The sequence below is a fragment of the Notamacropus eugenii genome, chromosome 1 (genome assembly GCF_028372415.1).
Source record: "Notamacropus eugenii isolate mMacEug1 chromosome 1, mMacEug1.pri_v2, whole genome shotgun sequence".
Taxonomy (NCBI): Eukaryota; Metazoa; Chordata; class Mammalia; order Diprotodontia; family Macropodidae; genus Notamacropus; species Notamacropus eugenii.
Window position 1 is genome coordinate 473,010,971 of NC_092872.1, and position 13,449 is coordinate 473,024,419.

Here is a 13,449-nt window from a genome sequence, read left to right on the forward strand (position 1 = left end):
AAAGGGACAGGGTAGTCATCTGCCCTATATGTCTTGTTTCAATCACTTGATCAAAGCACCACTTCCTCAAAGTATTGTATGTACTATTCCAATATAAGCTTCTTGTAGGCAGGATTGTCTCTCTCTTAATTTTGTACGCAGAGCACCTAGCATAGCAGGTACTTACAAACAGCCAGTACTTAATAAATATTGATTAAGTGAAAAAAGAGAAAGTAAAGAAATAAGAAGACTTTTAAAAGGAAAAGGAAGACGAAAGCAAGAAGAGAAAAAAGAAAATATGAAGAGAAGGAAGGAAGGAAGGAAGGAAAGAAGGAAGGAAAGGAGGGAAGGAAGGAGGGAGAAACACAGAAACGAAGAAACAGAAACAAAGAAAAGAAAAGAATCTTGAGTATAAAAGCATCCCACAGCTACTACAGGAAATGATATTGATTATGATATAGTGGCTCTAACTTCGTAGGAATTTTAGAGGGTAGGATAGACAGATGGTACAAGGAGGGTAAGGGAGTTATTGCATGGCCTCTAGGGATATTGGCTAGATAATTTGCAAATGAGATTCCCTGCTGTATTTGGTAAGTAAAATAACATGGGAAAATAGAGCTTCTTGGAGGTAACACCTAAATATCTCATTTTGTACTGTAACCCTAAACTTCTAGGGAATGTTACAGAGAAACTGTAATGTAATTCAAATGCAAGAACTAATAATGGTTATTTCAAGGGTTGATTTATACCTATAAAAAAGACTAAATCTCTGGTATAAGTAGCAAGAATCACAAAAGAAAGATTTTATTTAATGCAAGCCAACCATGCCCATTGAAATCTATTACTTTGGAGAATCTTGAGAAGAAGAAAATATTACAGACCCTGGACTCCTCATGGGTCAGGGTGTGAAAGCTCTGAGGCCCCTTAACCTCACACCCATAGTGTTGATGTATTGCTTTTTACATTTCTCCCTAATACCATAGTGCCCCTCCATTTTCATCATGAGAACTTCACTGCACCAAAGCTAGACACTGATGCCAAGGCCAGAAATTCTTCTTGTCCATGTCCACTGAAGCTTCTTTTGAAGGCCAGGCAGCTGACCTATCCAGATAATGTCTAAATATGATCTGTCTTCTCTTCATATGGTTCCTTTGCCAAGAGTTCAGTGAAAAATGCTACTTCCTTATCCTTCAGCTTCTTGGCTATTTTGGAAGTGATGTTAATTTGGAGGTATTCTTCATTTTGATCATACCGAGGCCACATCAGCAACCCTTCACCATTGGGGTTTCTGTGAATGTAACAAAGATTTTTTTTTAGATGATCATCATTGAATTACTGGTGGTAGTCATGATAGAAGGGAGGAAGGAGTGGGGAATCCACTAAATATGCTGATAGAAGTTTTCTAATATTTGTGCGTTATTAAACTTCTCCCTTTTAATAGCACTTCAAGACTTCATGTGATACAATGAAGCAATAATTATCAAAACTTTTGTATTGGCTAACAAACAGAATTACAAATCAGTGGAATAAACTAGACAATTAAGAATGACAAGCAAATGAACTCAATAATCCAACGTTTGATAAACTCAAGAACATAAAATACTTGGGTAGGAATATTTGACATAGGTCAGAGTGAGAGAGGAGAGAGTTGGCTCTTTCTTCCATTTCCACTTCAGATAATCCAGAAGAAGATAGAATTACAGATGCAAACTTCTTAGTATTTAATAAAATGGGAACAACTATGTGATCACTTTAGAAAGAACATCATTCTTTGAACTGCAAGAAGCAATCATTTACTGGGCAAATATTGTTAGGACTCTTAAAAGTTAAAGGCTAGCTCTGTAGTCCTTTAAGGAAGAATCTAGCCCTTGAGAGTTATTGTCAGGAGAAAAGAAGAGATTTACACCTGCTTCCCCTTCTGGAAGTGGTATCTAACAGGGGGGCTACTTGCCCGGACATAGAAAACAATGCATCAGTTGTGGAGTCAGCTCAAGAGAGTTTAAGAACCAATTGAGGGAGCAAATGAATATAGCCTCTAGATGTAAGCAGATCTAGAGCAATAGTCACTTATGTGGTAGTATCTCTAAGAGGCAAGTAAAAGAGTTATCTAGGAATTCAAGAGAGAACTCTCTCTGGCAATCAAGAGTCACTGAGTGGGGAAGCATCCTCCGTGGAACCCCAGTTCAGCTACATATCTAGCAGAGATGCAGTGCCTAGGTTGGGAAACTTATGAGAACTCAAAATTAGCAAAAGGAACTTGAGGACTAACAATACCAGTGTAATGATTAGGCTTGACCATATATTTCAATAATTTTCTACCATTATACTCCAAATTTGTGCTGACACTCCATATAAAATTTATATGCACTTATGAGTGAGTATATCACAGGTTTATGGAAATTTATTTTCTTTCTTAAATATTTCAGATAAAAGTTTGAAGCATAGGGACCTAAAACAAATTTATAAAACTAAAGTTATTCTGTAATAGATAAGTGGTCAAACAATATTAATAGTGCTCCAAAAAAGAGGAGGTTATAAATTGGAAACAATCAGATGAAAAGACTCTAAATCACATATGATAAGAGCTGATTCAACCATTCTAGAGAGCAATTTGATACTATGCCCAAAGGATTATAAAAATGTGCATACCCTTTGACCCGGAAATACCATTTCCAGGGCTGTATCCCAAAGAGATCATAAAAATGGAAAAAGGAATCACATGGACAAAAATATTTGTAGCTGCTACCTTTGTGGTGACTAAGAACTGGAAATTGAAGGAATGTCCATCAATTGGAGAATGGCTGACCAAGTTGTGGTACAGGAATGTAATGCAATACTATTGTGCTATAAGAAATGATGAGTAGGCAGACTTCAGAAAAATGTGGAAAAACTTTTATGAACTGATTCTGAGTGAAATGAACAGAACCAAGAGAACATTATACACAATAACAGCCACAGTGTGGGAGAACTGTTTTTGATAGACTTAGCCCTTCACAGTGATGCAAGGACCTAAAACATTTTCAAAGGACTCATGATGCAAAAATACCATCTATATCTAGAGAAAGAACTAAGAAGCAAGAACACAGAATGAAGGAGACTATTTTCTCTTTTGTTGTTTTGTTTTGTTTTTCTCATGGTTTCTCCCATTCGTTTCGATTTTTCTATGCAACATGACTAGTGTGAAAATGTGTTTAATAAGAAAGTATGTGTAGAGCCCATATATTGTTGCATGCCATTTTGGTGAGAGAGGTTGGAGGGAGAGGGAGAAAATTGAAAATTTATGGAAGTGACTGTTGAAAACTTAGAACAAATAAATTGGGGTAAATTTTTAAATAAGTTGGCATCCCATCACCAAAAGAGTTCATTGTTAATCATTTGCTTCAAGCAACTTAATGACAAAAACATAAATATCCAAAAAGCATAGAAATGTTTATACTATGACTTCATAGTAGCAAAAAAGTGGTGAGGGAAGTCCACATTGCAACAAAAAGAATAGCTATATTTGCTGTGTTTATGAATATAATGGAAGAGTTTTGAGCTATAAGAAACAATGAATATGATGGATGTACAGAAATATAAGACATAAACTTATGTAAATGGAGGGAATGGAACCATGAATAAAAATATTGTGACAAGAAAATGTAAGAATAATAATGACTCATCAAAACGAATGCTCTTATATTGTGCTGACCAAGCCTGGTCTCAAAGAAGAGATGTGAGTATTGACCTCCACCTTCTTATTTTGGAGAGGTGAAGGACCATGAGTAGGCCTTTCATCACTTAACGTCAGATAGGTTTCATGAGTTAGTTAATTTTGCTGAATTGTTTTTCCCCTTTTTTTTGATTCTTTATTATCAGAGAAAGAACTTTGAGAGGGGAAGGAAGGAAGGATATAGCAGGAATAATAGGTGACATAAAAACTAAAGATATCGATGTTTTTAATGATTTCCTTTTCTATGCTATGAATCTCACCCATTCTGAGCAAAGTTTCCCCAATATTTCATCATTCTCTTGCTAAGATGCCCCTCCTCTTCTGAGAAACCATCTGAAAATGAGAATTAAAGGTATTAGAATGGGACTAGAAATGTGAGTGAGCAGAAGTGCAAAGTTTGTCTTCAGTGCTCACTCATCTTTCTTTGCTTTCACATTCTTTTGCCTCTTGGGAGCTCTCTCTCATCCTCTCAAACTTCTGGACCTCTCCACACAGCGCCTCTTTCCTGTGTGCTCTTCCTAGACAGCACTTTAACTTAACCATTGTGGCCAAATATTGATTGATGATACATAAGATTTTAAAGCTGATAGAACTCACCTAGTTGATCCTCTTCCCTTTAGAGTTTGGGAAACTGGGAGCCAAAGAGGAGGTTATGTGAACTTCCCAAGATCATATAAGTAACAGAGCTAGGATTTGAACCCAAATTCTAAGACAGAATCCTTTGTTCTTGCCATTATACCAAGTTCCAGCTAGTCATCTAAAATATGGGTATCGATAGTGTTAGCATTCTACCTGAATGCTATTCATGGTACTCTCAATGGAAAAGTAAAATCAAAAGAAAAATGGGCTCAGGTATTTTTTCTGAGAGGAGAATACTTAAAAATTCTTAGGTAACCCCATGAAGCTGATTAGAATCTCCCATACTTGAACAGAAAATTTAAGAAAAGTGCAGAGACCAAAAGTCTAACATGGAAGGAGGTGAAATCATATGGCCATAGAGTGAATCTCAAGGGCACTAATGGGTTCTTTGATTTTGATGGATAGAAACTCTTTGGTCTCTTAACCTCACTACCAGTATCTTCTAAAGCAGGGCAGCCATTAAAGGAAATCAAGCTCCTGGAGCAGAGCTCTCTTGAATGTTCGTGGGTTAGAATTGAAGTGTGTGCTCAAAACCAGAGAATCTCAAAGTCAGAAGGGACCTCAGATAAGCTGTAATCCAATCCACCCAGAACAAGAACATCATCTACCTTTCTGACAAGTGGTCATGTAGTCTCTGCTTGAAGACTTTTAGTGAAGAGACAGATATTTGCTCTTGTTCCAGTTCTAACACTAACCTATAATACTTAATTCAATTCACTCTCTGCATTTCAGTTTTGTAATATATAATTTGGGGATAACATATCATCCTTTCTGCCTCACAGGAGCGTTCTAAGGACCAAATGATATAAAGGATAGGAGGGCAATTTGGAAACCTAAAGGGGCGAACAAATATAAGGACTAAAGGTTATTTTTCAGAAAAGGTCAGTAGGTAATATTTTTATGAAGCTTATGAGGCAAAAAATGATCCATTACCTCTTAAAAATGGAGACCCAAACATAATGTAGAGTTCATCCCCATGGTCTGCCTTGACTGTATCTGGTCTCACATTTCTCCAAATACTTGGCTGGTGCTGAAATTCATATAGGTAGATGGGTACACCTGAATCTGAAAGGAAAGAAAGTAGTGCAAAGTTCTAGAGTACTTTATCGTAGATGAAACTCCTGAAACTCCCTTTGGAAACTTTTAATAAAATACAGCTTTGTAGCCTGGGACATTAAGTCATTTAAAATAATTGAAAAGCCTATGTCCAGGGCACATAATATAACTGGCCTGCATTGAATGAAGCATGTTATATCTAAAATTATTATTTATCCCAGGGTAATTCATTAAAAGTCTGAGACCTGCCTTAATAATATATAATCTTGGATTTGACCATCTTTTTCAGACTTCTATATCTTCTAGAAATCCCCTTGGTATCATCTCAACACAGTCATCTAGCCAGTGCTTGAAAAAGACTGCCGGATCTAGTTTTTCACACAACAGGTAAAGTTGGGAAGTTCATGGAACCTCCTCTTTGTCTATCAGCTTCCCAAACTGCAGAGGGAAGGGACTCAATTAGATGAGCCCTACCAGCCATAACATATTATACAGATATCCCTTCCACATCATGGGAGTTTGGGTTATGGCTTCCCTATGATCAAGAAAAGCAGCATAAAATTTTTTGACCCTCCCTTTACACCAGGGAATAAGTTTGATTTTTTTTCTTTTTCTTTTATGAGGTGTTTATAAACTTCTTGTAAAAATTTTGAGTGATATTTTACAATACTATACATATATATTTATGCATTTCTGAGTTTCTAAACTTTTCCTGTGTCATCTGCAGCTTCTGTGAAACTCCCCAAAAATCCTCATTTAATTTCTTAAGTCAACCCATGGTATGTGAAATCCATGGTGAAGAAAATTGTGATGTTGAAGAGATAATTGTATACCAGATAGCCAATATTTATTAACCATAGTTGAGGTTGGGATGCTGTCCAGAGTGCTCTTCCTCCACAGTTGACCAATGTCACTATTCTAGATTAAACAATATCCCTTTCCCACAATCCCCCATCTCCTCCATGACGAACTTCATGTCCTTGTACTATGCATTTCCTTTGAGGAAATATTAAAGCAAGGAATTAAATTCAAGTCTTCCAATCCCCAAACTCATTCATAATATCAGCAAGTGTTCACAGTGTCTCTGGGTAGAGTGTATCCCAAGTAACTATGGAGTGAACGAATATCTTTGACTAAAAGTTCGAAGGAATATACCATATTGTATTACCCATCTCTTTCATATTCCCCAGAAACTTACCCCTATAATGCCGAGCCAAAATCACAGTTGGGATTCCAAACATCAAGTCTCCCAGCATGGTCAGAAAAAGACTTTTCTTTTTAACAGGATCATCAGTCATTCCAAGATACTCCTGAGTTACCACAGAAGTAAGGTTTTTGGGAATTTTCTGAAATGGTCAATGAAGCAAGGAGTGAAATGTAATTAACAATACATTCATTCATTTCTACCATTTATCCATAATTTCATCTCTCCTTTGAAATGATGTCTTACTTTAAGTTGCTCCAACTGACATTTTCATAACATGGTGAATGCCTTATAAACAAGTCCATTAATAATGTTACAAAATCCTGTCATTTATTGTTCAAGCCAAAAACTTATTTGTAACATTGATTATTATGTTAACTTAACCTGAAATGTTGTTTCATCTAAAATCTTGCTTTTGTTGAATATATTATTGACATTTGGAAGAAGATTCCTCTTTTGAGGGCTATTACTTTGTGTTGGGTTCTGTCCTAGACATTTATCAGAACATAAAGATGTAGAAAATAGGTTTTCTACTGCATGACATCGTTGAAAGGGAATTAGACTTGGGTTCAAATTCTGCCTCTGAAAACACACTGGCTTTGTTATTCTGTCCAAGTCACTTAATGTCTTCATGCTAAAGGTCCTTCTCAGAAACTGTAAGTTGCCGAGAAGCTGCCAATCTGAATTGGTAGAAGAATTTTTCTCAACAGGAATTTTCAAAGAAATCAGAGGACAAGTCCTACCTTCATCTTCCTCTCCTAGAACCCATAATATGAGGGAATTAGAACAGCAACCATAAGTATAACATGAAGTAAATTTGGATAAATGCCTACAAAAATATCAACAGAATGCTATTGCACTGCTTCCAAGATGGGCAAGAATGCTGCCAAACTGAGTGGAGGTGTTGGTTAAAGAAGATATGATGAATTAACTATATGCATTCTTTCACTGGTTTTCCTTTACAGATGAGAAGGCCACACTTCTTTTCTTCTGTACAGGTAATACATTTAGTTTTTGAATGTTATGGCTTAAAATATTTTACTTGCTCACCCTTACAATGAAAGAATATTTAAATGTCAAAATTTTCTTTAAAAATACAAAACACAAAGTTTTCAGTTTTTAACCTAAAGGGACATTTGTCAGTTAAATTACTTTGAGTATTTAGTGTCTTCCCTGAGACGGAAAGAATAATGGTGCTGTGGAAATTTCAATGGAGTGGGCTTCAAGCATACTAGGTTTAAGTCCCAGATCCATCCCAGGTTAGATGTGTGACTGGGAAAATACTTGCTTCCTCTTGCCCTCAGCTTCCCCACATATCAAATGAAGGCTTTGTGCTTGATGAGCTTTGAGGTCCCTTAAGCTCTAGCATTGTATTTTCTGAGCTATTTTTCTTAATTTTCATCATCTAGGTTTTCAGTTCTTCTCAGATCTTATATTCTATGTCTCTAAATTTCTTACAACAAGAGGATATGAGTCCCATAGTAGTGCTGTTGCTGTCTCTTGGTCCAGTCCATCCTCTGACAAAGAATATCCCATCACCTGAAAAAAAGAAAAGAACCAAGATCCTCATAAAGCATTAATGGTTAATGAGAAAAATTAAAACTAACTACATAACACAATGGAGGAAATGATTTATTTTATCTTCAAATTTGAAGTAAAGTTCTCTGATGAGTAAGGTTAGTTCAGTGGATTAAAATGCTTCACTAAATGTTCCAGGAAACCTCAGAAGTAAAAAGATGAGAAAAATAGAATATTTTTTCAACTCTTAAAAGAAGCATTTGTGCCATTTCTTCCAAGAAGACAGAACTGGGATTCCCATGATGTCCAGAGGATTACTCCATGGGCAGCTTATAGCTTCCTGATATAGCAATAAGAGCTGAAGGGTAGCTAACTGACACTAGAATCACATTTCATTAGTTTACTTGGATATCATCTTTTAGAATTTAGATCCCACTGTTAGAGGTAACTTTGAACCATTTACAAATGAACAGCAACCATTTATATCCCAGTGAGTTTATTTATCGCAAGATTTAGAGCTCAGTAGCTCCTTAATGTAGTACAACCAATTCATTTTACAGCTGCAGGAACTGAAGTTCACAGAAAAGTGCTAAATGATATACGCAAGGTCACAAAAAAGCTAGAGACAGAACCAGAATTCAAAACCTTGTATGCAGATCTCAAATCTGGTACTCTTCCCACAGTGTTGTATTGCTTCCACATTGAGGGAGATAGGATTTCATATAAAACATTTCCAATTTTAATAGGAAGGCATCTTGAGGGAGAACAAGGACATTATATACTTTATGGGTCATGGTCTATAATACAAAATGGGAGATCTGGATTCTAATCCTTGTCCTAACATTAACACAGTGCATCAACCTCAGGCAAACTCTACCCTTTCATGAGCCTTAATTTTCTCATCTGAGAAATGAGAGGTTTGGACTCTATGCCTTCCAGTTCCAATGTTCTATGATTCTTTGAACAGGAGAGTGCTAAACACCACTTTCGGTCCTGTAACAGCTTAATAGCTGCCGAAAACAATTCCTTAGAAATAGAGTCCTGTGCTGGGGGAGAGAAGTGTAGAGTTGTTAACTCAGAGTCAGCTGCAGAGGAGGCTCAACAAACTGAATGAAGCCTGTTCTCAGCTCAACCAATGGGGAATTTCTGATCCTGGAGAGAAAAAGAGAAGAACACAAGATTCCAGAAGAAATACAATTCTCTTACAGTTGGAAGAAGCCAGCCAAATTCATCATTAGTGATTCCCATCATGAGGGAAATATCACCAAATTGCTTTTCATCCAGGAGCTCTTGAGGACTTTTAGGGAAAAATACTCCATCCACAACTGTAGGCAGGACTACATATTTCTGGAAGAAAAAACAAGTAATGTACCTGGGGTGTGCTCTCTTCAAACCAGAATGAATTCATTTTTATTTCAGTTCTATGTAGCTTATGCAGGGACACCATCTCCTTATCCTTTGGTAAGGTGAGCAGAGAAAAGGTCCTGAAACTTTATTTTGGGTGTCTGAATTACAAGGACTGTTGTTGTCATTGTCTTTATTTCACCATTGAATTGCTAATTTGTTTTGCTTTGTTTTATTTTCTTTTTAATTAAAGGAGTCAACCCTTAACTCACTTCTTAAAGAGGCCAGGCCTGTTCCCTGAATAGGCATTCCCTCATTTTAAGGGAGTACCTGAAAAGAACTTAGCCTAAAAGGACAAGGGTCTCCCATTGCATCTTGGTCCATCTCCACTCATCCTGATAAATATCTGGTCACTAGATCCAGAAGGCTCAGGAGGAGAAAGTGAGGCTGGTGACCTTGCACAGACCCTCCTCACTCAAATCAAAGTCAAGTGCAAGTCATGTCATCATTTCCCTGATGCCATGCTCCTTTTCAAAAGCGAAGGATAAATACAACCTTCAGTACGCTAGATTAGAACATCAGAAAAAAATTTGATTGCTGTATGGTCAAAACTGCAGAAAAGCATTTCTATATAAAAACAAGTCCTTTGTAAAGGATAATCCTTGGGAGAAATCATTGCATAGGAATATGTTGTTTCTTCGTCTTATTGAGTCTAAGGATAACTGCTACTTTCTAAGTTGTCTTCCCTAGGTTATTCTAATTTATATAGATTTCTTCCTTTTTGAAAATCACTTTGCATTTATTTAATCATGAAAAGAAAGAGAACATGGAACCAGGAAGTCAAAGTTTGATCCATGGTTCTAATATGTTTTAACCAACTGATTGAACAAATCCCTTACCATCTCTAAATCTCAATTTCTGTGTCTGTAAGATGGGATGATAATTTTAATATGTACTTCACAGAATTAGAAAACAATCAAAAAAAAAGAATTGTGATCTCACGCACATAGAAATATATAAATTATTCACATATGTGTATAAACCCATATAGAAACACATACTCATATATGTAGACATATAAATACATATATATGTAAATAAAAACATGCTGTAGATACACATGTAGAAAAATGCATTATTTTACTCACATATGTGTTCAATGTTCAAGAGTGTGTATGTATGGATGTGTTTATGTTTACATATACATATATACATATGTACTTATATGTATATATACACACATATACACATATACAGACCCACACACACATCCACACACATATACACACATATCACCTTAGATTTAGTTGATTACTTAGCACTCAGTGTATTTTGCTTGTTTGGCTTTTTTATCCTGTCAGAGAATTTCAAAATCTTAGAGTCATAATCATGAGACCTCAGAGACTATCTATTCCAACCTAAATCTGAATTAGAATTCCTTCTAGAACATAGCTTCTCAGGCAATTTACTTTGTTTTTAGATAGCTCTAATTGTTGTGAATTTTTCTTTTCTACCAAGCCTCTGTAGTTTCTATCTATTGCTCTTGGAGGTGGTCTATAGAGTAAAACTGAAAAAGTCAAATTGCTTTCCTATGTGACAACTCTTCAACTACCTCAACACAACTACAATGTCCTTTCTTTAATCTTCCCTTCTCTAGGATAAACATGCCCCATTCCTTAATCTCATCCTCCTTTGGCATAATCTAGAGGATCTTCACCCTTGATGGTTCAGTGTCAGATTGGCAAGAGATCCTCATTGGAGTGTGCCAGGGTCCCATGCCTGGCTCTGCGCAATTGAAGCTTTTTATCACTTATTTTGATAAAGGCAGAAATTGCACAAATATCAAATTTTCATATGACTCAAAAGGGCAAGCTCACACACTGAAAGACAGTTAACATTCAAAAATGTCTTGAAAGAGCACTGGGCTGAATCTAACAAAATCAAATTTGTGATAATAAATGGCAAATCTTACTCTTTAATTAAAAAATAAATTTCATTAAGTAAAATATGAGGAAGACATGTTTAGATAGCAATATGTCTGAAAAAGATCTGGAGACTTTTTACAAGACAATATGAGTCATCAGTAGGATGTAGAAGCCAAAAAAACTAATGTTATCTTAGGTTGCATTAAGAGAGGCATCACGTCCAAGAATAAGAAGATGATAGTCCCACTGCACTTTGCCCTCATCAAACATCATCCCAAGTATTTTGCTCAATTATGAATACCTTAATTTTCAAAGAACATTGAGGAGTTGGAAAGCACCCAAAAGAGTGAAGCCAAAATGGTAAAGGAATTGAAATCCATGATATTAAATATTTGTTGAAGATACTGCAAAACATAAGATTTGGGAGGAGAGGTAAGCTAATGTCATCCAAGTTCAAGAATGTGAATGACAGTCAGTTACAAGTTTGGGACTTGTTCAAGAAGTTAATATCAGCAGCAAAGAGCGGAAGTTCCCAAGAAATAATTTAGACTTCACATAAGGGGTAAAAAACCTCCTAATTAGAGCTATCCAAAATTGGAATATGTGCAACTAGGTGGCACAGTAGATAGAGCTCCAGAACTGGATACAAAGAGTCAAGCTTGACTGAGACAACTGAATAGCAACAACAGCAACAATAAAAACCGGTCTGGACTTCCTTGGATGGTAGTGATTTCCCTCTTACAGGAGGTCCTTAAGAAGAGCTTAGATGATCACTCGTAAGCTACATTGTAGAGTGGAGTCTTTTCAGCTATGATTTGACCTAGACACGTGCTAATAAGGGTCCTCAATGCTTAAATTCTATGATTTCATGGATCTATGAATAAAATTCTCCAAGCTATAAGTATAGCACTTTCTCATTTATAAATCACTTAGACATCTATTACTTTATTTGCTTCTGACAATATTATGAGGCAGCTAGTTAAGGGACCTTTAAAGTGTATTATCATGCAGATGAGAAAACTGAGGTTCAAGGGGATTATAGAATCATAGGACACAGAGCTAGAAGGGACCTTTGGAATCACTTAGTCCAACCAAATCATTCAACAAGTATTCTATTGTATGGACATTTCTATAACAATTTGCTATTGATAGATGGCTTCTAAAGTTGGAACCCAAATAGTCCTGTTCTTAATAAGTTTTCATGTTCCTCTACAGGGTAAGAAGTTCTACATCACATTCTTTTGCAGATGAGGAAAATGAGGCTCTAAGGGGAGAGTGACAAAGTCCAGACTTATAGAATATTCCCAGTTTGCCTGATTTCTAATCCAGAATACTTTCCTCTATAGCACACTGCCATGAAAAGAAGCCAGACTGCAGAGGTAGATTACCAATGGAATATGATAACTGACACAAGAAGAAAGACAATATTTATATTGTGTACCAGAGCTTGAGTACAGTCATGGAGCAAAGAGCTGGGAAGATTCATAACACCCTATATACAGATAATGAAGTTGAAGGGAATTTGTCATGATATCTCTTCTACTTAGTTCAAGAGGACTTCATGGACAAAATGGAATTTTAGGAAAGTATTGAAGAAAAGATGGAATCCTAATGTCTTCTATATTCACTAGCTTACCTAAAAGGACAAATAGCTTTATAACAAAGATGATAAGAAAGAAAGGGCTAGGTAGTACCTGATTACTGCTGAAATGAGTTAAGGTTTGGAATCTCATATGGTCAGTCAACTCCTCCTATTGCAATGACAATTGTTTTCATAGATTGTACAAGGGGTGGTAGAGAGTGGTAAGAATAGCCTTAATTCCCTGGAGACTTGGTCTCATTTTTGAGAGCATGTAGAGCATTGCTGACCTACCTAAAAAGTTTCTCTAGTCTCAAATGTTGGGATTTTTTTTTTTACTTCAAATTAACTGACAAGAAAAAAGTTTTCTTCTGGCATTCTCATCTCCAGAACTATTTTGACATAGATTTTAGTATGGCATGGAAAAAGCTATATAAAGCCTTACTAGGGTTTCTTAATCAAGTATCTGTGAAGTCAATATTTTTTTAATATT

General features: G+C 36.1%; 1 protein-coding gene across 2 annotated transcripts in view; it reads right to left on the reverse strand.

Moving 5' to 3' along the window:
- Positions 1-754: 754 nt before the first annotated feature.
- Positions 755-13,449, reverse strand: part of LOC140519362 (carboxylesterase 1D-like) — a 29,153-nt gene continuing 16,458 nt past the window's right edge. Inside the window, exons 9-14 of one of the 2 annotated variants that reach the window (XM_072632276.1) lie at positions 9,315-9,455; positions 8,049-8,129; positions 6,585-6,732; positions 5,264-5,395; positions 3,952-4,024; positions 755-1,267 (exon numbers count right to left, since the gene is read on the reverse strand). In XM_072632276.1, the coding sequence (XP_072488377.1) occupies positions 1,096-1,267; positions 3,952-4,024; positions 5,264-5,395; positions 6,585-6,732; positions 8,049-8,129; positions 9,315-9,455 (747 nt within the window). In that variant the 3' untranslated portion in view covers positions 755-1,095. The remainder of the gene's footprint in view (positions 1,268-3,951; positions 4,025-5,263; positions 5,396-6,584; positions 6,733-8,048; positions 8,130-9,314; positions 9,456-13,449) is intronic. The other variant, XM_072632277.1, reaches the window with a different exon arrangement.